Source organism: Oryza sativa, chromosome 4 (assembly GCF_034140825.1).
Source record: "Oryza sativa Japonica Group chromosome 4, ASM3414082v1".
NCBI lineage: Eukaryota > Viridiplantae > Streptophyta > Magnoliopsida > Poales > Poaceae > Oryza > Oryza sativa.
Window position 1 is genome coordinate 23,019,256 of NC_089038.1, and position 22,939 is coordinate 23,042,194.

The 22,939-nt window shown below is 43.0% G+C and overlaps 3 protein-coding genes and 1 long non-coding RNA gene across 5 annotated transcripts; 3 read left to right on the plus strand and 1 right to left on the minus strand.

Annotated features, from left to right (window-relative positions):
• The first annotated feature begins 774 nt into the window (after positions 1-774).
• Positions 775-1,547, plus strand: LOC136356102 (uncharacterized). Its single transcript, XR_010740796.1, has 3 exons — positions 775-869; positions 949-1,228; positions 1,313-1,547. It is a non-coding gene; the product is annotated as an uncharacterized lncRNA (long non-coding RNA).
• Positions 1,548-4,803: 3,256 nt separating this feature from the next.
• Positions 4,804-5,357, plus strand: LOC4336005 (uncharacterized). The gene has a single exon (XM_015779699.3). The coding sequence runs from the start codon at positions 4,899-4,901 to the stop codon at positions 5,166-5,168; it is 270 nt and encodes an 89-aa protein (XP_015635185.1). The 5' UTR covers positions 4,804-4,898; the 3' UTR covers positions 5,169-5,357.
• A 658-nt stretch (positions 5,358-6,015) lies between these two features.
• LOC136356103 (uncharacterized) lies at positions 6,016-7,687 on the plus strand. Its single transcript, XM_066309607.1, has one exon. It carries the CDS (start codon positions 6,109-6,111, stop codon positions 7,576-7,578), a length of 1,470 nt encoding a protein of 489 aa, XP_066165704.1. The 5' UTR covers positions 6,016-6,108; the 3' UTR covers positions 7,579-7,687.
• Positions 7,688-8,234: 547 nt separating this feature from the next.
• Positions 8,235-14,910, minus strand: LOC4336006 (probable protein phosphatase 2C 41). Of its 2 annotated transcripts, none has more exons than NM_001419382.1 (6): positions 14,725-14,910; positions 14,343-14,572; positions 13,641-13,883; positions 13,276-13,552; positions 9,024-9,178; positions 8,235-8,911 (listed from the first exon to the last, which is right to left on the minus strand). In NM_001419382.1, exons 2-6 carry the CDS (start codon positions 14,379-14,381, stop codon positions 8,771-8,773), a joined length of 855 nt encoding a protein of 284 aa, NP_001406311.1. In that variant the 5' UTR covers positions 14,382-14,572; positions 14,725-14,910; the 3' UTR covers positions 8,235-8,770. The 2 variants fall into 2 exon arrangements, with proteins under 2 accessions (NP_001406311.1, XP_066165255.1); XM_066309158.1 differs by having other exon boundaries at positions 8,489-8,911; positions 14,704-14,819.
• Between the last annotated feature and the right edge of the window lie 8,029 nt (positions 14,911-22,939).

Here is a 22,939-nt window from a genome sequence, read left to right on the forward strand (position 1 = left end):
CGCGCAAGACGTTCATACAATGGCCTAAAGAAGACATAGTTGTGAAGATGACTCCTCGTCCAAGTCGACCGACGGAGCTTACACCTCCCAAGTCTAAGCTATCAATTGAGGCTCCCCGTGGACCGGCATTGTCAGTACCTCATTCTCCCGGTGGAGCTGATATGGACTTGGCAGATATAGCTCAAAGCTTGGCTCCAATAAAGACCACAAGAAAGGCCGATAGCTCCCCACCACTTGTCAAGGGCCAGAAGCGTGAACGAGGCAAGGGGAAGGTCGGGGAGTTGGCGCCGGAGCCAAAAAGGGGCAAGGCTGCGACGTCGATGCCGGTGAGCAAATCGGGGAAGGTCGTGAGGGCGCCAGCCCAATTTGAGCTAGGCATGCCATTGGTGGAGGACAATGTGTTAGCTGTGATGGGTATTGCTTGCCGAGAGCTACATAAGCAATACATGGAGCTAAGCAATGCCAAGCGGAAAATGAGGGAGTCATCCATAGTTGGACATCACGACCACCAGCCGTTCCTATCGTCGCCTGCCTATATAACTATAGGCTTTGATGACCTCTTCGACCTTTTCAGGATCCGGAAGTTGGACACTGGTCTTCTAAAATGCTACTCCTTGTAAGTGCATACCTTCTATACTTGTGATATGACTGGACTATATCTCCTAATTAAATTAGTTCTAATACGTAAATATTTTAAGGTTGTGTTGGATCGAGAGTCGTCGCCATGGTAATCAGGTTGGGTTCCTTGATCCATCCATGGTGAATGAGGTTAATTTACAACAGAGCTTCACTGAGGTGGTTGACTATGTCAACCGGTGTTTATGGGCCCATCAAGACAAGGAGTACATCATGTGCGCACACAACCAAGAGTAAGAGGACAATACCCTTCGTGTATATTGTTTTTGAAGTTAAGGTTCTTAGTACTAACGCTACATAACCACTGCGCAGGCGACATTGGATTCTCCTAGTCATCGTACCTAAGTGGAGTAGGGTTACCTACCTTAACTCCAATAAGTCCAAAGATTATGATTTCAGTGAAATCACCAAGGCCTTAAATATGGCTTGGGGCCCATATGTGGAAAAGGGTGGTAGGCACAAGGAGGGCAAGAATGAACTTTATCATGACACCAAGTTTGCATGCGCACAACAGATCGGAGACCAATGTGGTTTCCACGTGTGCCACAACATGTCAACACTTCTAAGAGAGGTGAAAGATTTCGACCCTGAGGTTGTTGCTAATGGCGAATAAGCTCATTTCAATATCTACATTGCTATTCAAAACGTGCTAATTAACCTCTTATTTATTAAACAGAAAGGTAGAGCTGGCTTCAAGATCTCACCCATCAACCCCCCCGCTATCAGAGGCGAATTGTGCGCCTTTATTCTTGCAGAAATAATGAACAAGAAAGGACGTTTTCATGCCAAATAGACTCATGAACTTGGCTAGATAATTTATTGTGATGTAAAAAAGATGTTTTTATAATTTCTGGCGATGTAAAAAATTATGTTTTTATAGAGTGCAATGTAATTTACTTTCATATGTGCAATATTTATGGTACTTTACTAAATTGTCATCACATTTGATCAACTACGATTTATGTTGTACTATTCATCTGTTTTCTCCTTATTTTTTCCCTTATTGACAGGTTGTGGAGGTTCACAACGAACAGAATACAAGAAATTTTGGTAATCATTTGAGGACTTTCATGGGGTATGAATTGTGTGCTATAATAAATTAAATTGTTGCATATGTGATGTTGTAAATTGTTGCTTTGTGATGGATCTGTGATATGTGATGCATCTGTGATGTTGGGCAGTTGGGGAATATGTGATATGGAGGGGGGTGACTGGCACCTGTGATGTTTCTGTTTTTCAGAGGGCATGGCTAGCAATTCCTGAGGCTAGCCAATATTTAGCATTTATTTTTTTTCTGGAATTAACTCATCAGTGACGGTTCGGAAGAAACATCCGTCACAGGTAACCTCACCTGTGACGGACTCGCAAACGTCGGACCGTCACAGGTGACCCACCTGTGACGGGCTTTTACTTTCGGGCCCGTCACAGGTGGGTCACCCTGTGACGGCTACTATATACCGGAGATCATCACCTCTGACGGGCCTTTATTTAGGGGCTCGTCAGAGATGAGACACCTGTGACGGGTCCTAACAAGCCCTAGTCTAGCTTAGACCAACACCTCTGACGGCCTTCTATTAACTTGCCCGTCCGAGGTGGATGTCACCACTGACGGCCGGCCACCCGTCAAAGGTGACTGGACTTACCAGTGACCACTGATCACTGACCAAGCCCAAAACCGTCAAAGGTGACGGTTTGGGCCCGTCACAGGTGACCTTGACCAGTGTAGTGCTTTTTACATACGTGATCCTAGCGATTTATAAAGCAAAGGCTGAAAAATAAACTTCGATGAAAAAAATCACAAAATCAACCCCAAATTTAAAGTTGAAAATTCAAATTTTGGCTGATAAGCATAAACGAAAAGATGGAGCTAGTTGTGCGCTTGGTTACAAGGGCAGATCTACTCATTAGGAAGGGTGGGTCGACCGACCCAGCTACGACCCATGTCGCCCCACACCACAAGACCCCCTACCCCTTTATAGTAGTTATGGGCTATCAAAATTATGTATAACAATGTGTGAATGTCAAATAGATTAGTTCGTCTCGCACGCACGCCACAAACAATGATTAAGACAGTTATGCGATTAAATTATAAATATGATATGTGTTATATTTGATTGCTCTTATCGAGTAAACATCTCTGTTCTCCGCTCATCTATATATTTTAAAGCTACGTCCGCCACTTTTGGTTATGACCTTTTCCTTAGCCTATAGTCTTATTTAGCGTCGGAATAAAAAAAGATACTGGTAATGTGATAGTAAAGTCGTAGACGCATAACTTCACTCATCAAGGTTGAAACCTTGGTGCCTGTGAATTATGTAAATGACTTTCAAAAAAAAATTAATGAGATCAGGGATATATCATCGGTTTCTGTCTCTTAAAGCATGGGTTAAAAGAGCATATTCGTAAGGGTATGAGTCCCTTTCGCTGTAGCTCGTCATGCGCAACGCCATGACACATATGTAGTGGTTTGTGTGCGTAAGCGTTTGCTGTGTAATGGAGAAAAGAGGCTAAAAAATATTATGTTAAGTTGAAGGGGCAAATAATGTTAGTTTTTTATTTTAAAATTTGCTAAATCTAAATCTAAAGTAAATTTATTGAAAAATTTGAAGACACGGGGGAAACAAGTCTCGCATCCCCGTGTCTCCATCCTGATCTTATTATCTATTTTCTTTGTTCTAAAATAAAATATTTTAGATGGGATATAACGTACAAAACTATATTGGGTTATATCCTATTTTATTCTAAGTTGTTTTATTTTCAGACGAAGGGAGGTAGAGAGTATAAATTCAGGATTTCAGCAAAGCATACGCTGCTACTTTCTCTATCCCATAATATAAAAAACGAGATCAAAGTTAACACGATCTACGAAACTAATTCTTATCTTATAATTTCTCATATACTGTAATAAGATTTGTAATAACAAAATTATAAACATATGAATGTATATTTAAATGTCAATATAATGATATAATTTTTAACAAATAAAATTAATTTTATATTATATTAAGTGTTGGACAAATGATTTAAATGTTAAAATGGAGGAAGTATAATCAAGACGGTGACTAGCTAATAATAATCAAATGTTTTAGTGGTTCCATCGGGGGCAGGGTGAGCACTGAGCAGTGGCCGGCCAGCAGCGAACTCAGTTCTCACGCACTGACGTGCATGCATCCACCGATAATTCGTTCGGGACGACGCGGCGATGACCACAAGGCCGGATCGATCGATCCGACCGGTCGATCTAGCTAATCTCCTGAATACCGATGCCACATTGCCACGTCCGCGCTCGCCGCTGACGCCCACCGTGACGATATACACCGGCCGTGCCGCCCAACCGCTGCAGGTGTGATCACGCGCCGCCCACGGCAATCCTCGTTACTTCCTGGCCGTCCGATGACGTCCGGGCGCGCAGCCCAAGCCGTCCGATCCTCGCCACGGCGCCCCGCGTCTATACATATACGGAGTAGGGACCTGGCACCTAACGCGTGCCTCATTTATCAATTTTATCATGCCCATAAGTCCATGACACGCGAGGGACCTCATCGCCCCAACTAATCCGCTTTGATTTCAGCGTGTGTTTCGATCGATATATAAATCCTAAGAAAAAAATAATTGTCGATTAAACAAGCGCCACCTGTGCGATGTCAACGCTGTATTAGCGGTCGCGCTCCGTGTCCTCCTCGCGTCCTAATCCACACGTGTTCATCACGCACTGTACTTACTGCCTAATCTAATCCCTTTGCCCTTGTAGACATCGTGTATATATAATCCATATTGTTTATTCATCAGCTTGATCACACATACATTTGCTGATGTGGATGTGTTCGATGCTACTCCCTCCGTTTCACAATATAAGTCAAGCATTTTCCAGATTCATATTGATATTAATAAATCTAGACTAATTTATTAATATCAATATAAATGTGAAAAATACTTGACTTACATTGTGAAACGGATGAGGGAGTACTTAAGTTTTTTCTAAAAAGTGTGGTCAAGGCTCTAAAGTGTTCTAACAAAGTCCATTAATTAATTAAAACAAAACGGAGACGACGAGTACTAGTGTACAAGATCATGCGAGTGTGTCTTGTCGAGCTCGTGCATCACATGTGGCTCGTAAACGCGCCACTTGCCGGTATATATATTGGAGCGCTAGCACGCTGCACCCTGAGAGCAAACACCAACCGGAAGGTGAGGTTAGGTAGCAGCGAAAGGACAGCCTCACTGATCCATTAGTTAGCTAGTGTTTGGTGTTGGTGAGGATATGGCTTTGGATGCCAGGGCCATGCTGCTGCCGGCGGCGGCGGAGGTGGCGACCGTCGATGTCGTCGGCGACGGCGAGGAGAGGCCGTGGTCCGGGAACGGCGGCAATGGCGGCGGCGGCGGTGGTGACTCATCATCGGCGATGGTGGGCGCGGTGTCGGTGGACTTGCCGACGATGTGGGGCGACGAGAGGAGGATGAAGCGGGAGCTGGTCGCCTGGGCGAAGGCCGTGGCGTCCATGGCCATCAGGGAGTCATGTAACTCCAGATGAACCGTACCTACCTAATTCCTGAGCCCTTTCTCTTTCACAGAGCGAGACAGATATCGATATGTTTTTCTTCTTTTTTTTTTCTTTTTGGAAGCAGCTCGTATGAGTCTGCTTCTTGATCGATTGATCAATCAGCTTGTACATGCCCCCTTTTTTTTCTCCTCGAAAGGATTAAGAGAATTTAATCTGATAGTAGTACTAGATACACAGATGAAATTTTCCGGCAAAGGATGTCTGAATTTGTCAGATTTTTACATCGCATCCTTTTCGAGAGAGAAGATTTTGAGATCGTTCAACGCTCTGCACTCCTGCGGCGTTGCATAAAGATTATACTGCGTTGGCACTCCATTCTTCTGTGGTTGCAGGCTTTCACGTTTCACCCTGTTTTCTACCCAGCCATTGGAGCATGTCTGCATGTGTTCTTGTATATGGTGATCAAAGTCTGGAAGGCGGATTTGAGTAGCGCTTAAGAAATAGAGATCACATGTCAATGATCGATTAACTCTTAATAATCTTGTGTGGCATGTCCGATCAAGAGAATTGCTTGGCATACTGTAAAAGTCCAAGCTGACCACATGAACACAATAGGTGGCCCCCTCATCTCAGACTGACTGATAGTAACAGAGTTGCGTTATTTTTGTGTAAACTGCGCTACCTGAAATCCTCGCATAAAGCAGTAACGGAAAAAGTCCGTATACAAAAAAGACATATGCGTCACTCGTTGAAAATTACCTAGCCCTCAACTTTAAAAACAGACATCCAACCATCTAAACTTTATATAATATCATTCATATATATCTAAAGGTAGTTTTTTTTTGGGCTCCCTGTCGTCCTCGCGCGGGCGACCGGGGGTGAACCCTAGCCCCCGGCCGCCGCCACACCCCTCCTCTCCCCGGCCTCGCCGCCGTCGGAGCGCGTCGCCGGAAAACGTGCGGCCGCTGGGATGGCGGCGGCGAGGCTCCAACCCAGGCGGCGTGACCGCCTCGGCGTGAAGGGGCGGCTCGGAGCTTCGGGAAGGCCGCAGGGGCGGCGGCAGCGCGGCGAGGAGCGGCGGATCCGGCGCCGCCACCACCGGATCCGGCGCCCAGCATCGGCCACGAGGCGAGTGGCGGCTGGATCCGGTGTCTCCGCTGCCGGATCTGAGCCGTGGTGGTGCGGGAGCACGGCGGATGCGGCGACGCCGATGGCGCGACGGCCGTGGCTGGTCGGCGGTGGTGCGGAAGCGTCGCGTCGACGGGGAGACGCGGCATCGCCGGCAAGCGCTACGGCTGGGGGCGCGGGCGGCCGCAGCAGGCGCAGTGGCGCGACGGCTGTGGCTGGCCGGCGGGCGGCTGTGGCCGGCAGCGCGACACGACGGCCGTGGCTGGCTGGCGATGGCGAGGCCGCCACGGCGGAGATAGTGCCGGCGAGCTGGCGGCTGGTGGCGGGGTTGAGCTGGGCGGCAGTGGTTCTGGTGGTGGTGGTGACGGCATCATGGTGGTTCAAGGCGGCGGGGATGGCGATGGTGGCGGGGATGGCGTCGGCCGAGGGCGCGAAGGCGGCGGTATTGGTCCCTGCGCGGCGATGGCGCGGTGCTCAGCGGCGACGGCGGCGGTGCCCCCAGATCCGCGCCTCTCGGCTGGATTTGGAGGGTAGCCGGCTGTGGTGGTCAGAGACGTCGGCCGACTTGCGACGGCTGGCGACGGCAGTTGGCGACGACGGCGCTGTGGCCGCGGCAGTTGGCAGCGACGGCGTCGGCCGACGACGCCGGCGAAGGACTTGGCGGCGGCATGGCGAAGGGCGACAACGAAGCGGCCGCTGGCAGTGGCGGCGGCTCGCGGAGGCGGTGGCTGGTGGCCGCGACAGTGGTCACAGGAGGCATGGTGGCCCTGGACGGCTAGCCGAGGGCGTGGGAGACGGCTGCATTTGGCCGACGCGGCATGTTCTGGTGGAAGGGTCGGAGACCGGTTTGGCGCAGAGAGGCGCAGCCGATGGCAGCGGAGGCCGGCTCGGCGCGAGAGGCGCGGGCGGCGGAGTTGGAGGCCGGCTTGGCGTGAGAGGCGCAGCCGATGGAGGGAGGCCGGATTGGCGCGAGAGGCGCGTCCGGTGGAGGAGGCCGGCTTGGAGGAGGCGACCTAGGTGTGAGGAGGAGCTGCTGGTGGGTGTGGCGCGATCTTCGGCGCACAAAGGCTGGCCAGCGGGGGACGCCATTGCAGGGGTCCCACATGTCGGCAGAGCTTGTGTGGTGGTGGAGCATCGGTGTGTCAGCCGTGGGTCTCACCCTTCAAGGGCGATTGCCGGGCGTAAGCCCAGTCTTGGCTCCTTTGAGTCCCGACGGATGGCGGTGGCGGTTTTTCCGTCGCTTCTCTTCTTGAAGACGTCGTTTTGGCATCTCCTAGGGAGCGATCTCAGCTGTGTCCCTTTGTTGGTCTAGTGGCAGCTGGTCACGCTTAGCGGCGGCCGGTCCGGTGCTAGCCTTCTCCTGAGCTTGTGTGTTGGCGATGTTGGTGTGTGGGTGGTGGATTTTTTTTCTTTTTCCTGGTTACGACCCTCCAGGGTTATAATATTGTAATTTTTTCCTGCTCTATCAATATAATTTTGCACCGTCTCGTGCGAGTCGTTCAAAAAAAAATAAAGGTAGTTTTTAAAAAAAAAAATCTAATTTACAGATGTATTGGATGAGTTTGACCATGTGACATATGCATGGATAAATATGTTAAAATCATTACTTAAATCTTTTGTTTTTTTATCTACTTGTTCTATCTTCCATACAAATAAGTATCAATATAATATTAGTATAAAATTATTATATAAATTGAGAACTTATGATTGATATATTAATATATTATATCAGTTATTTAAAACTAACCGTTTAAGTTTCTCAATTCATAAAACCACAATCCAAAATTACTTTAGACGGTAATATAAAGGGTCTTATAAAGTTTAGGAGGCTAGATATCCGATAATTTAAAATCCAGAGCATAAGATAGACTCACATACAATGTTTATGTGGTATACGCCTATATGGACTTTTTCCAAGCTGTAACGGGTGGCAAATTTGCCACCCAAGCCGCAATTCTCTAAAATATATTCCCTATAAAAAAATATTTTTCATTTCATAGTAGCCACCAATATCTGGAATGCTGGATGATACTCAAATGAACTCTGCTGTTGTCTATTGTATCAGAGCAAATTCATCAGCTCTAACAAGAAAGAAACAATAAGCTATTAAGCATACCGGCCGTCCTCTTGCTGTTTTTAACGCATTTGTAGACATATGTGGTTTGAGTACCAATTCAATACAAAGCAAGAGGAGCAGTACAAACTAAATGGTACTCACACAATGAAGCAAGGTGAACTTCCAAATATCTGCAACCATTATTTACAGAAGATAATAGCTATTTAGACAGCTATGAGCCTCACACATGTACCTTTGAATCGCCAAACAAATACTTCTAGCGCATTTATATATGAACATATAATGGAGCCAACACATCATTTACAACCAACATCCCAGTGAGTTATTTGTTTGGATCACCACTAACTTCGCAGGCAACCTATGATTTGCTCTATAATCAGTTCCGCCTCGGTGACAATCCAAACCTTCACGAGTTGCCTGCAACCAATTACATCCTGAACCGAACAACAACGCACGATATGTCGTCTTTACTGTCTCTTTTCAATGCCTCAGCTGTTAATTGCTTGGCAGCTGCTTGTGGATCCTTGAATCTTTTGGCCACATCAACGACCTCCTGATTGTTCATTACCTAGATGACGCAGAGAACTCATAAGAAAATATCCATGAATATATGTACATACATATCAACTTTCATCTGTGCACTGAACCATTCAGACAAATGCAGAAACAAAAGGTCACACCTTCCAAAGTCCATCGCTCGCAAGGACAAGAAGCTCAGCAGTGTAATCTATATCTTCAACTTTTATATCAGGCTCTGACTTCAATAGTGACTTTAGATTCCTGTCGCCAAAAGCTCTGGAGACAGCCAACTGACCACAGACTCGGGGAACATCTCCTGAATTTTACAGCATCACAATTCAAGCATGAGTTCAACATTCTTTTCTATGAGTCAGTTAAAATAGCGCCCTGACACATATTGTCAATAGGCTTAAAAAAACAATGTTTCATGAAATGCCATAGTTCTGCTTCTGTGGGTATAGCACAATGAGAGTAATGCACACAGTAAACTAACAATGATGACCCAGTTAGGCTGACATTCTGAAGTTACTGGAAGCAGTAGCAAATTCTAACTTTCTTTTTCCTCCCCATGAAGAGCAAGACAACGTGGGTGGTTTCTCCCCAAGGTGGCCAAGGAACTCCATGGCATGAATTGGAAAAAACAAAAATATTATGTTTTGACAAATCTGCAAAGTTCACTTTACTAGTTCAATATTCGCATTTTTCAGTTCTGAAGACAATGCATCGAGCTAATAATGGTAAACTCATGCAAATTTTACGGTACATAAGCTGGATAGATTTTAAACGACTTGCTACTCACTAGTAAGCTAACAATGATGAGTTCATGCGTACTTTTAGGAATGAAAACGGAGCGGATAGTTTCCGTCCGCTCCGGAGAAAAACGAATATGGATACCTTTCGGATCGGATAATTCTCGGATAGTTTGGATACTGATACGAATACGAATATGGTATCGGGGTTTCCGTCGGATACGGATAATAATTCGGATATCCGGTGAACATTGCTATTCGGATATCCGCAGAAGCCATGAGAATACCCCATTTCTTTATAACTCTATGACCTTCAATATACCTTTTCAGATTTTAATAGTAGTTCATCTCCTAACACTAGTCCACACTATTAATAATATTTAAATTTTCAAAATATTTATAAATTATACTGCATTTTATATAAAATGAGCTAATTGTATATGTTGATATTTGTTTCTATTACAAGTTAAGTTGGTTTTCGTGTTATGAGAAAAAAATGTTTCCGTATTTGTGTCCGATCATATTCGATTCTTATTCGTATTTGAGATAATCCATATTTGTTTCCGTATTCGAGCTATCTGTATCCGTTTCCGGCAAAAAAAAAATGAGAACGAATATGGTATGAGCATTATCCGTCTGTATCCGCTCCATTTTCATCCCTACTTACTTTAATAATCCATTATATACTTAAAAATCATTAAACTTCCAAGAAACGCTCCTATGTGCTATGCCACCACATAGTACCCCTATAAATGCTACTAGACCGCCATGTGGCGCTCTATTAAATTCCAGAAATTCTAAGGAAAAAATCATCTGCCCGTCGGCCATTAGATCACCACCAATTAAATTTATCTCTAAAAAACCCCACATTTATCACTATCCACCAATCGCCAAGTCATATTGCTTACGAGGCATCCGACCGTGCACTGTACACCTAATAATTAGCTAACATCCAACGAGCACATGTCATCGAGCACCGAAGATAAAGAACTGCTCCCTCCAAACTGATAATACTTATCATTTTAGACAAAGGTGAAGTCAAACTTTAGAATATTTGATTATGAATCATATTTTAAATATTTGTCTTTCAAATATGGTGACTACATGTATAGATTATTCTTAAAAAGTACTTTAATAAAATCATATATTTGTTAACACTTTTATACATGTTATAATGGGAAATAATGGTCAAAGTTGTTTTTTGAAGACCGTATCCTTGTCCAAAACGACAAGTATTATCAACCCGGAGGGAGTATACTAACTGGGCAACCGTCAACAAATAATAGTTGACTACAAGTAGATTGCGAATACGAGTAATAGTGTTCCTACACTCCTCCAAACACTCCTAAGATTTAGTGCCTAATTGTTTTCAACACCTATGATGTGGCTAGGGAATTGGAAAATAAAACAAAGATGCAAAGATGTACTCGTCCTTCTTAAACGAAGCTACGAGCAAACCCTTTTTCATTATTTAGATTAAACTCTCCTTGATTACAAAGACTTAGCCAGTCAACTTAAATAGACGCACCACTAACAAACTCCTAATTTATCTCAACTCCTAGCTAATCTCCTGTCACATATATAATTTATCTAAACTTAACAAACTTGAAACTAAACCAAACAATTTAACCACTTGTAGACGCTACGGTCTTCTTGCTCCTGCGTTGATACGTTCTGCTGATAAACGCGTTCACAACAACCTATCGTTCATATAATTATGTGAGACACTTCTATTAATTCGAAGAATATTTATTTTTACAAATTAATTTATAATAAATAATTCGTTGGAGTGCACTTACAATCATGTCAATTGGGTGTATGCCATACATCTATCGATTATGCAAAAAAAAAGAAACTTTGAAATCCTTAATTTCACTCAAATTAAAATCAAATAAGATATACTTAAAAAATACAAGTAAATTATGTTGTTTACATGTTAAGATTTCAATTAGTGTTGTACATTTGTCAAGTGATATTTGACACCATTAAAAATGATGTGAAATTATTTGAAAAGTTATTATGACATCACTTATTACATGTCGGCGCCATGTGTCATTATGTATTTAGCACTACAATATATAACCATTGTAAGTGGTCAATAGTTCAGGTAATTAAAGCAATATAAACGTGTACACATGCCCTATGAATACACACACCCTACCTGCCAGTAGAGAAAAGTATGTCCCAAAGAAGGGGGAAACAGTACATACGTACGATTGACTACTATTCGCTAGAAAAAACATACATACATGCGCATAATCAAAAATGTCATATGGAACTACTCCCTCCGTCCCATAATATAAGGGATTTTGACTTTTTACTTGCACTGTTTGACTACTCGTCTTATTCAAAAAATTTGTGCAAATATAAAAAACGAAAGTTGTGCTTAAAGTACTTTGGATAATAAAGTAGTCATAAATAAAATAAATAATAATTCCAAAATTTTTTGAATAAGACGAATGGTCAAACAGTGCCAGCAAAAAAGTCAAAATCCCTTATATTATAGGACGAATGGAGTACATTATAACATTTTTTATTATGTTGTTCTCATGTAAATAATGTTAACAATTGGCACAAATAATTTTGACAATATAGATTATTGTCAAAAGAAAAAAAAAATATAGATTATAGTCATAATACTCCTTTGTAAGTTACCCATGAACATGCATAGGTAAATTAGATGTATAATAAAAGAAAAAAAAAAGCAAAACCCATATTATGTTTGCGAAGGATGGTGATAGGCGAGTTTACATATAACCGAGATTATGATTTACTTTATCAAATTCTATGGTCTATTTCATGGTATAAATATTTCTTTATTTTACGATTATAAGATATTCTATGGTTCTTGATGAGATATGACTTCTTTTAGTATTCTTTTTATAAAGAATAAATAAATTGCCCGCGTATATGCTCGGGGTTCCTTCCTAGTTTGGTATAAAATTCACATTCCACCTGGTTTAAAAACAATTAATGGTGGTTGTGCATGTGCATTCTAGACATCACTAGTATCCTATAGTCACACCAATTTTTTTATCTGAATAATGTTTAACATTGATAACAAAGGCAACAATGAAGAAAAGGTGGACATTAAGTGAATAGAACAATTCTGAAGCACACAGATGTTAGTTCCATGTTAACATAGACAATGCACAATAGCATAATGCCACTATCTACCAATCAAAGCGATACAAGTTCCCAACACATGATTCTAGCTTGTCCTTTTCAAAGAGCTAGAACAGCTGTACAAAATAAACAACAGGTACAAACTAACAAATATAAAAACATAAGAGGCAATCAAAGGCGAGTATCTAAAGAAAGAATATGTTCAGAAACATAAAATGTACAAGTATACAATTGGCACCAAAGAGCATATATTCTGTTGCCTTTTCAAGGTATGGACTTGTTCCGATTTATGTTAAAATGCATGCAAGGTGCTAGAGGATGCTAAGCAGCTGCCTTTTGACAAGAATAAACAGAGGAGGAAACAATGTGAGAAACATTCGGATCTTTTGGCACATTTACTTTTCACGGAAATTATGTATTAGGTGTTTTGATACTTTACAGCAAAGTGGGTCAATTAAATATCAAACAAATAGCATGGTGCAATAAGCATTTCAATCAAAATATCTTGTTTAAAAAATTTGCAGATTTAATGACACACCTGGCATGTTTGAAACAAAGCCACCCCTATTTTCAATAGCACTACGCTCGACATTCGGATCATGGTCAGTCGACATCTGTATTGGCCTACCACCTTTCAAAAGAACAGCTCGCGAATCGCCAACATTTGCGACCCACAACTTCCTGCCATTCAAAAGAATTGCTGTTACAGCAGTGGAGCCACCTTGTCCCAAATCTGGAGTATGTGACAGGATTGCTTGGTCTGTCTTTTCATAAGCTTTTATGATTGCTCTATCTGGTTGTGTCAAAAACTCCTCCTGAGATGAAGATAAACAAATAAAATCAGTGCAAAAGATAGAGAATGAAAAATAAAATATTTTAGGAGAAACAAATGCCAGTACTAACCTCATTCAAAATGTTTGCAAATAAGTTCTTCTGCAAGTATGCAGGAACAGTATCTCCTAGATGGCCATCGAAAATAGCGAAAAGACCAAGTTCGTTTCCTTTCTCTTCTGCAAGTTCCGCGACATGATAGTCCTCCATTGGATGATTCGTCATCCCTCTTACAAGGTAAAACCCATAGCTTACCTTCACTTGGCCTTGAATACCTTTCCCTTTACCAGAGCTGGTTGATGCATGCCCCGAGAACTGTAATAAAGCATAACAGTCAGCACGAGTAAGCCAAAGTGCTAATGTACGACAGATCGCATTTCCTTAGAATTCCAATATATGGTTGCAGGCTTCAACAGTTCATGAATTAAATAGCATCTGAGAATGCTTCCAACTGGAGCTTTGAGCAGGTCAAGTGATGGTCTTTTCTATGCCAAGAGAGTCGATAATTTTCAATAGTTACCACCAGAGTAAATCGGATAGAGGAGTATATCGCTCTGCACAGAGAAAATTCGCGCTTCTACTATACAACTGTTACAGTCAGTCAAATAACTGAAGAAATCGTCAAGAAACGTTCTCAGAGATCAAAGTAAAAGTACACTAGTAATTCATAAGCAACCAAGACACACCATACGATCAAATCCTCATCCTGATAGATATTCTCATATTAATGGTATCCGGGATACACCTACAACAACTGATCAAAAAGTCACTCACCTCGGAGCAACCAGCACCGAAGCAGCAAAACCTCGACATGTCTTCCAAAATCCCCCTCAGCACCAATCCGAGGGCTAAAAACACGAACCAAAACAACGGGAAGAGCGGGGCAAAAAAATTCAGAACCCCCCGCCGCCAGCGAGACCCCTCCCCTGGGGAAACCACCGCGGTCGGCTCTGCTCACGAGGACCGTCCCAAAACCGCGCCTTTTTCATGGAAATCTCGCAACCCTGGAAACAAACGTCCGCATGGAAAATCCCGATTACCGCAGATCCAGCAGACCGGAACCAGGAGCAGAATTCAGCAAACAGAAAGTCAAAACAAAAACAACAAAAAAAAATATTAGACTTTTTTCTCATACCCACGAAACAGATCAACTCACCAGTCGATCCGGCACTCGTAGAGCTCAAAGATTTGCAGGGAAGATGAACCCGAGCAGGAGGAGTGCAAAGGCCAGCGTTGGTGGTTTGAGCGGTCGAGGAAGGAGGAGGAGAAGAAGCTGAGCCTTTCTTTGGTGCTTCGGTTTTTTTTTTCTTTTTCTGTTTGCGCGTTGGACGAAGAAGTCTATGGGAGAGCCTTTCCGAGGGTCAACACTCAACAGGGAGAGCAGCCGGCGTGGCCCCCACACCCCACGTAGCAGACCCGGTCCGTACACCACAGCCTGTGCCGCACGAATCTCGAGGCGGGATCGACGGGTACAACCCCTCCGTGTTGTAGACCCGGTGTGTACAAATGCGACGGGTGTGCAGCGAATGGTCATACTTGACGGGTCCAAGCGAGGAACTGCGACCCATTCACCGACATGTGGGGCCAGGATAGGTCGGGGCCCACGGTGTCGGTGTCTCTCGTGGACTGGAGAAGCGGTGGGGGCGTAGGCCCGCTGCGCGGCAATTAAAGACTTCGGGGGGGGTGCCCCGTTTGACTTGCGCGTCTACGGGCCGAGACGGGTGCTGGGCGGGCTCCGTGCACCGGGTCTATGGACCGGGGAGGCAGGTGGCGTGGAGCGGACGGCCCAGATTGAGCCGCGGGTGTGGAGCCTGGCCGGTGAGATGGACGGCTGCGATGGAGTGTGGGGTTCGTCTCCGGAGACCGGGTCCTGCTTGAGAGAATGGGGGAGTCATGGAGATTTAATTCGGTTGATTGAGGTGACGACTGGAGTGACTAGAAAATTTGAAGGGACGAGCCGCACGATTCTTCACTGTTTACTTCGGCTGTGTTTAGTTTCCCTGCCAAAAATTTTATATAGACACATATTTAAAATATTAAACGTAGACTAATAACAAAATAAATTACAGATTTTACCTATAAACCGTGAGACGAATATATTAAGCATAATTAATCCGTCATTAGCAAATGTTTACTGTAGCATCACATTATCAAATCATGGCGTAATTAGGCTCAAAAGATTCGTCTCGTGATTTACATGCAAACTATGTAATTGTTTTTTCGTCCACATTTAATGCTCCATGCATGTGTCCAAACATTTGATGTGATGGAAAAGTTTGAAGTTTATGAAAAAAATTTGAATCTAAACACCGAAGGAAACAGTGAAGTAGCAGTGACTGACATGTGATGTAGCAGTGACTGATATGTGATGCTACCGTCAGGGTTTACGTTTTCGCGATGGCCTTGCGTTTCGGGTTCTAGCGGAACGACGATTTTCACGAAATTCGATGAAAAGCCAGTAGATTCCGAACAAATTTTATCAACTAAAATTTAAATATAAATTCCCTGAGTTTACCGATAAACTCACGAAAACCGGCCGGCTTTGGCGAAATTCCGAGCGAAATCATTGAAATTTCAATCGGTAACTATAAAAAGAGGTAAACTGAAATTGTTTTCCTTTTTTTAATTCATTATTCTTTTCTTTCCTACTATAAATTTCAGTAAATACACGGAATACATCAATTTTTTTAAAAAATTATATCCCAATAGATTTTATGAATATCATACTATTTATAAGATTTTATTTTTTTTTCCTTTTTTATCAATTCAAATTTAAATTTTGATGAAAGTCATCAAAATCTCTTACGGCTTCTACTTTTGAGCCTCGTCGAAACCTCGAAATTTCGCGGAATTTGACCGGTATTCGTTGGAATTGTGAACCCTGTCTACCGCATCAGCAGTACTGCGGACAATTCCCACTAGGATGAAATAGATCTCTATCTTATTAATCTCTAATTTTGAGTGGCTGACATATAAGTTGTATAGTTTGTGAATATATATCAGTGACCTACGTCAGATGACATTAAGTTAGAGAAGCCTATTTCACAACAGAATAGTAAATTATGCTTGGTCATGCTCGATCATGTTGGGTCGTTTTGGATTAATGATAAAATGTGCACTAGGGTAGTTGAAATAGTATGCGTAGTTTGATTTGATGTCAAATAATTGGTAATATCCGTGTTTTGTTTGGCACAATTCTAAAACTTTCTTCACTTTACTATAAAATATGGCTTGACATTGGTAATAAACCGTGTTTGGCAATGAAATTCTACCTTACCAATAACTTAGTAGTGCTAAAATTTATCAAGAATTCAGCATTACCAAAAATATATATAGGGTAGAGAAGCAAACAGGGTGCATTGTAGAAGTGTTTTATTTTTATTTTTTTTCGATAAGCTATGCGTAATAGCTAAAGATCCACCATAAAGAATAAAAAATGCATTGTCCATCTCTCTCCTCTAGAACTCACTTCTCTCTAAGTTGCTTGCTGTCATAGGAAAATGGGAGGAGGGCACTTGCGAGCTGACTTCATCGGAGTTCCACTCGCGAGCGCCACCTCCCACATCCTGGAAAGTCGAGTTCTGTCCGCGGGTGCCGATGCCACCTCCTCCTCCTCCTCCTTTCGTGGACACTGCTGTTGCTGGTAGATCTAAGCGTTGTGTGTCTCTCGTTCAATAAGGGAGAACCGGCGAAGGGGTTGAACATGTAGAGAAAAGAAAAGAGTATTTGCCTGGTTGGGATGGTAAAAAGTAGGGCCATCTCTTCCATGCTATTGCAAGGTGCAGTGGAGCACCTCAAAAAGTGTTTTGTGAAGTGTAGCAATTTGACTGACCGCGTTGCAGCTGCTGCAACACTGTAGTCGAACACGATCATTACAAAAATAGGTGCTACACCTCAGTGAGGTCTACCTAGGATTAGGGGTGGAACTAAAGTATATGATAGGTGCCAGGAATCCTGTATCTTTGTCACTACTTGTACCTCTTGATACAAAATTAAATAATCACATCAACTTAAACTCAATAAATTAAACAAGTGGTACATCTCCCTATTTAGTTCTAGTTTCGTCTCACATATATAAGCACCGTTGTACTTTCGTGGGAGTAGGTAGTATAGATCAGCACGTGGACGAGCAACTGCACGGAGCCGATCAAGTTCGACAAGGGGCCGTTTAAAGCACGTGCAGCATTTTATCAAGAGAAAGTACAATAACACCTCAAGTACTAACAACTTAAGAATATTGTGTACATTGGCGTCACGTGGAAGAGAAAGAAATTAGAAGTGTGTCTCGTGTAAAAGACAGCATGTACACAAGTTTTAAGAAAGAGAAAAGGATAATCAATAGATTGAGAGAAAATAAATAAAGTAAAATTATTATAGTGTATTAAGGCAAGCGTACGGAAGTTATGCGTTGAATGCGTAATTTTCTAAGTAATGAGTAGATGGTGTGGATAAAAATAAAAATGTCAAACCATCTAATTATTAAACTTGGAGTAAATTCCCTGTGTACCCATAAAAACTCACTCAATCTCTTTCATACCCCTGAAATTTATCTGATCCATTCTATACCTGAAATTTTAACTTGATCTCTTCCATGCCCCTGCCGTTACATTTTCCTTCTTTTCACTGTTACGTTTGGTTGCATATGTTTGTTATGCCCTTGATGATTAATTTATGTTTGAATATAAGCTTGAAAAACGATTAAAATGTTTGTTTGAGTGCACAGCGTGTGCATTTTATGAAACTAATGAGGCTAAATTATTAGAGCATAAAATTTTGAAAATAAAACAAATGTAATAAATTAAAAATTTTGTTTGAAATTTTAATAGGATAATGGATTTTTTTTGGGAGCATTCATAAAAACAATATCGTGAGCATTGGTAATCATATCTTTATATAAATGCTCCTCATTTTTTATGATTTTTTTAAAAATAAAATAAATACGTAATTTTTTATTTCATTATCTAAAAATATTGTCATAAATAATGTATCGCACAGTAAACTAATAACTATAGTAGTCTCATGTGATAAACTTTTACATTTTTAATAATGTAATTCATAAATTTTTTATGTTCATCCAAAGGGTAAAATGGATATTTTTATAGATATTAAATGGTCAGCTGAAGGGAGGGGTATGGAAGGGATCAAAATCAAATTTGGGGTATACAAGGAAGTAAGCAAAACTCATTGGCATGGAAGGGATTAGCTAAAATTTCGGGGGTATACAATGTATTTTCTCTTAAACTTGCCCTAAGAAATAGTCCGATGCATTTTAGATGCTCAAGATTAGTTAGAGCTTGTACAATGATGGTCAATAAGATGGCTTTTTAATCTTATTAATTGATATACTTGTTAAAAAGATTGAGAGAAAAACATTGATGTTAAGCTTATCATCGGCTCTTAGTTCCAATAAATGGAATTTGTACCGCGTGAGTATGAGGAAAAGAAAAAAAAGGCAACAAAAGTATTTTAACGTGTTAACGACGATTAGATTATTGTTGTCTCATCGTCTGTAGATAATGTGTATTGCATACAAGACTATATCGGGTTTTATCTTTAATATATGTCCTTAAGGGTTTGTGAAACTCCACCGCAACTCATATAGGGTTAGATGTTATAATCTACCAAACTATAGATAGAATCCACCGTACCATCAAATATTCAAATCTCTTAAATAATGTTCACTTAAAACACAGCTTAAACAAAAGAGGAAAGAAAGCAAAACCGCTCAAACAAAAGGCAAAAGAAAAAAAAATTGGGAAGAAACCTTATGTCTATCAATCCAAACAGTTATCTATGTACCGGTAGAAGATTCGGCAGCTACTGTAACCCTTGCTTCTTCGGATAGAACCCCCAGCTGAGAAGTTACTCGGAATGCTACCAAGATATCAGTGTCCTTGGTTTCGTACTTCAGGGTGGGGAACTTGCTTTAGGAAAAAAACGTATTAGTAACTTATAGGCCATTGAAAGGTTACAATTTTAAATACGCGATATTAATTAGCGAACGTTTAGTATATGACGATATTTATACTTCTTTTTACATCTAAGATATGAAATTCAGACGGATAAGACAAGCCAAGGCTCTACTGAAAAAATCATCATTACTTTAAGGCCCCCAGTATGTATATGTTTAAGGGCCCCCAACGAACTCTACCAGGGCTGCGTGCAGGCCTTCTGCCTGCACGTGCACTTGGGCTCCTACAAACCGGCAACCACTACTAAAATACGGGCCACTTTCCTTGCTGGGCCAAGAGAAAACTGCCGCTCGCTTCCTCGGATCAATTTTCTCCTCGCTGCGCGCCTGCGTCTGCGTGCGCCAATTTGACGAGCTTTGCGTACGGCGTACTTCGTACCTAGCTGTAACAGATGAGCACCACGTCCCCATCGCGCGGGGAGCGGCGACGCCGACCCCAACCAAAGGCGCGGCCGTATCCGCTCGTGGAAATCTCGCGTTCTCTCCCGCGCGCGGCCGAAGCCGTCGCCGTCGCCGCGGGCGCTGGGACTTTACGCACCACACCACAACCCCCGCGCCCACGCAAAAATGCCCACACGGGACGGGACGGCGACAGCGACGATGCGGCGCCGGCCGGTATAGTGGTAGATGGTGCCTGCCCCCTAAAACTCCAAATTCCTCATCTGGTCATCTCCCCCCCTACAAATAAAAAGGGACGTAACGCCACCAATTCGCCAAGTGCAACTGGGCCGGGGGAAACAAGAAATGCTCCATAACCGGCGTGGAGCACGGTACATTGCAGCTAGTCATCACCCGGGGCCGGGCTTGCACGATCCACGAACAATCGAGATTTGGAGATATCCACTACTGGAGAAACCATCTTTGGTCGGTCGTCCAAAAACCACAATAGTCCCGGTTCGAATAGAAACCGGTCCCGGTTAAAAACTTTTTGATCTAACACCAACCGGGACTAAAGATCATTTTTAATCCCGGTTCAACGAGTTGTCAGGTCGAATGCAGGCTCCAATTATCTTTAGTCCCGGTTGATATAAATAACCGGGACTAAACATGGATCTTTAGTCCCGGTTGTTTATATCAACCGGAACCAAAAACCACCCCGAGCCGCGCGCTAGTCTCCCTCCCACTTCCTCTCTCTCCTCCCCTCATTAAACGAGATATTTAACCATTTGCCATATTTAGATGTGACAATTAACTTTTTGCCATTAGGCCCACATGTCATTGAGATAGGGGTGATAAATAGTTATTTGCCAAATTCTAACAGTGGCAAATAGTTAAAAGCCCCTCATTAAACACAGCCGGCCAACTCACATCTATCCTTATCCTCCTCTCCATCGATCCATTTGATCCTCTCCCCTTCCTCCCCTTCCCCTCTCCTCCCCTCCTCCTCCTCCTCCTCCTCCCAGGTACAAGCACAAGCGGGCAGGCGGCCGAGCTCGGGCGGTCGCGGCGACTGGCGCGGCGGGCGGCGGCCGGCGCGGAGGGCCGAGCCCGTGCGGTCGCGGCGGCCGAGCCCAGGCGGCTGGCGTAGCGGCCGGCGGGCAGCGCCGAGGGCGCGGCCGAGTGGCAGTTGGCGCGGCGGGCGGCGGCCGGCACGGAGGGCCGAGCCCAGGCGGCAGCCGCAGCGGCCGGCGGCCAACGCGGAGGGCGCGGCCGAGAGGCGGCTGGCGCGGTGGGCGGCGGCCGGCGCGGAGGGCGCGGCCGAGCCCGGGCGGTCGCGGCAGCTAGCGCGGCGGGCCGAGCACGGCCAAGCGGCGGCCAGGCGGCAGCGTGTGATTTTTTTTATATATTTTGTAGGGAATGATTTGTATATTTTGTTGGAGATTTTTCTTGTTGATTTGAGGATGATTTTGTGATTGATTTGTGGATTGTGATGTGTATGATTTGTGGATTGTAGATGTGTATGACTTGTGGATTGTGAATGTGTATGATTTGTGGATGATTTTATTGTTCATAATTTGTGAATGGTTGGGTGGATCTGGGTAGAGAATAGGTACAAGCAGAAAAAACAATAAAAAGTAAAAAATAATCGATGACGTAGCCCTATCCATCTAAAGATGGATTCCCTGTTATTTCACCCGGTACTAAAAGATACCCGGATGCTTTCTCCATCGGTGTATATTGATCCGATAGCTAGGCGGCCGGGGGATGATGCGACGATGCATGCATGGTCTGGGGGACTGAATAGTGCCCGATCCCCTTTAACCCCACACGATACCGATCGATCGAGCCCAAAGCGACTCGCGTATTACGATATAAATTAACTCAATCATCTGCCCATGCCGGGACTGGATTTACTTTTTTATTAGATAATGATATAACTGGATTTACTTGACATATGGTTAACCACAGAGGATCGCAGTGCATTTCTGTTTTCTTTCGTAGAACACCCGATTGAAGTGACTAGTCAGCAGCGGCGATCACAACCCGGGGGAAGGAAAGTAAGCTTGGCATTGACGACCAAACCCTCGGCTACATCATTCTTCAGTTCAGTGGATGAAGTGCTTGGTAGTTTTTTTTTTCCTTTTTTTTTTGGGAAAAAGGGTGAATGGTCGAAAGAAATATATCTATGTGTGACTTATGATGGATCGTTTACCTGTTTTTTGGGATTATTTTCATCATATATATTATTCATGCTACGTTTATAAAACTACGATTTCTCTATAGATTTTCTACATCAATATCATCTAGACCGTTGTTCTAAACTATTTGTTGTTTCTTTTATAAGTATAAATATTTAATTTATTTCTATAAAAATAATTTCATCATCACTGACCTTCATTTGCTATTCATCTGAACAAAAGAAAGCCATGACGTCTTATGAACTGAGTGCAGCGCGGCTGGTTAGGTTTATAGTGGTTAGGCCTACCTAGTACCTACTGGGTTTAAAATGCTAGACTTAGTACGAATACTCGCATTTAAGGATATTTATTCTTTTAGATGATGGTAACCGTACGATGTTTACGATGGCTTTATTAATCTCAAGCTATGTTGATATTCGAAGATGTTATAGGTAAGGTATGCGTGTGTTTTTATGAGGATGATGTGCATGCGTCATATGAGCTCCTGCATGGCTGCATATGTCCCGTGTTATTTTTTAAATTTTTTTTTGGAGAGGATAGAACCCCCCCCCCTCCCTCCTTATGATTGGTTGGTTCTATCCGCATCACGTGTGCACTTAAATGGAAAAAAAAAGGTGCATTTTATCAAGATGAAATGTTATAAATCAGACGCATGAAATAAACATTTACATGGCAAATATTGGCTTGACTAATATATACTCCTTAAAACTACTACTAATAATTTCTTTGATGGGAAATCTAGTAGTAATAATTTAGTGGGGCTAATTGGACAGCAAATTGGTTTGGCTATTGGGGTGCCGTGGGACTTCAATTATGTGCTC

Bases quoted from the DNA above. Each gene is read 5' to 3' on its own strand.
- LOC136356103 (XM_066309607.1), top strand. From the start codon at position 6,109: ATGGCGGCGGCGAGGCTCCAACCCAGGCGGCGTGACCGCCTCGGCGTG.
- LOC4336005 (XM_015779699.3), top strand. From the start codon at position 4,899: ATGGCTTTGGATGCCAGGGCCATGCTGCTGCCGGCGGCGGCGGAGGTG.
- LOC4336006 (NM_001419382.1), bottom strand. From the start codon at position 14,381: ATGTCGAGGTTTTGCTGCTTCGGTGCTGGTTGCTCCGAG. The intron at 13,884-14,342 runs GTGAGTGACTTT...GCTTTATTACAG, and splicing joins TCGGTGCTGGTTGCTCCGAG to TTCTCGGGGCATGCATCAAC. The intron at 8,912-9,023 runs GTGTGACCTTTT...TGCGTCATCTAG, and splicing joins CGAGCGATGGACTTTGGAAG to GTAATGAACAATCAGGAGGT.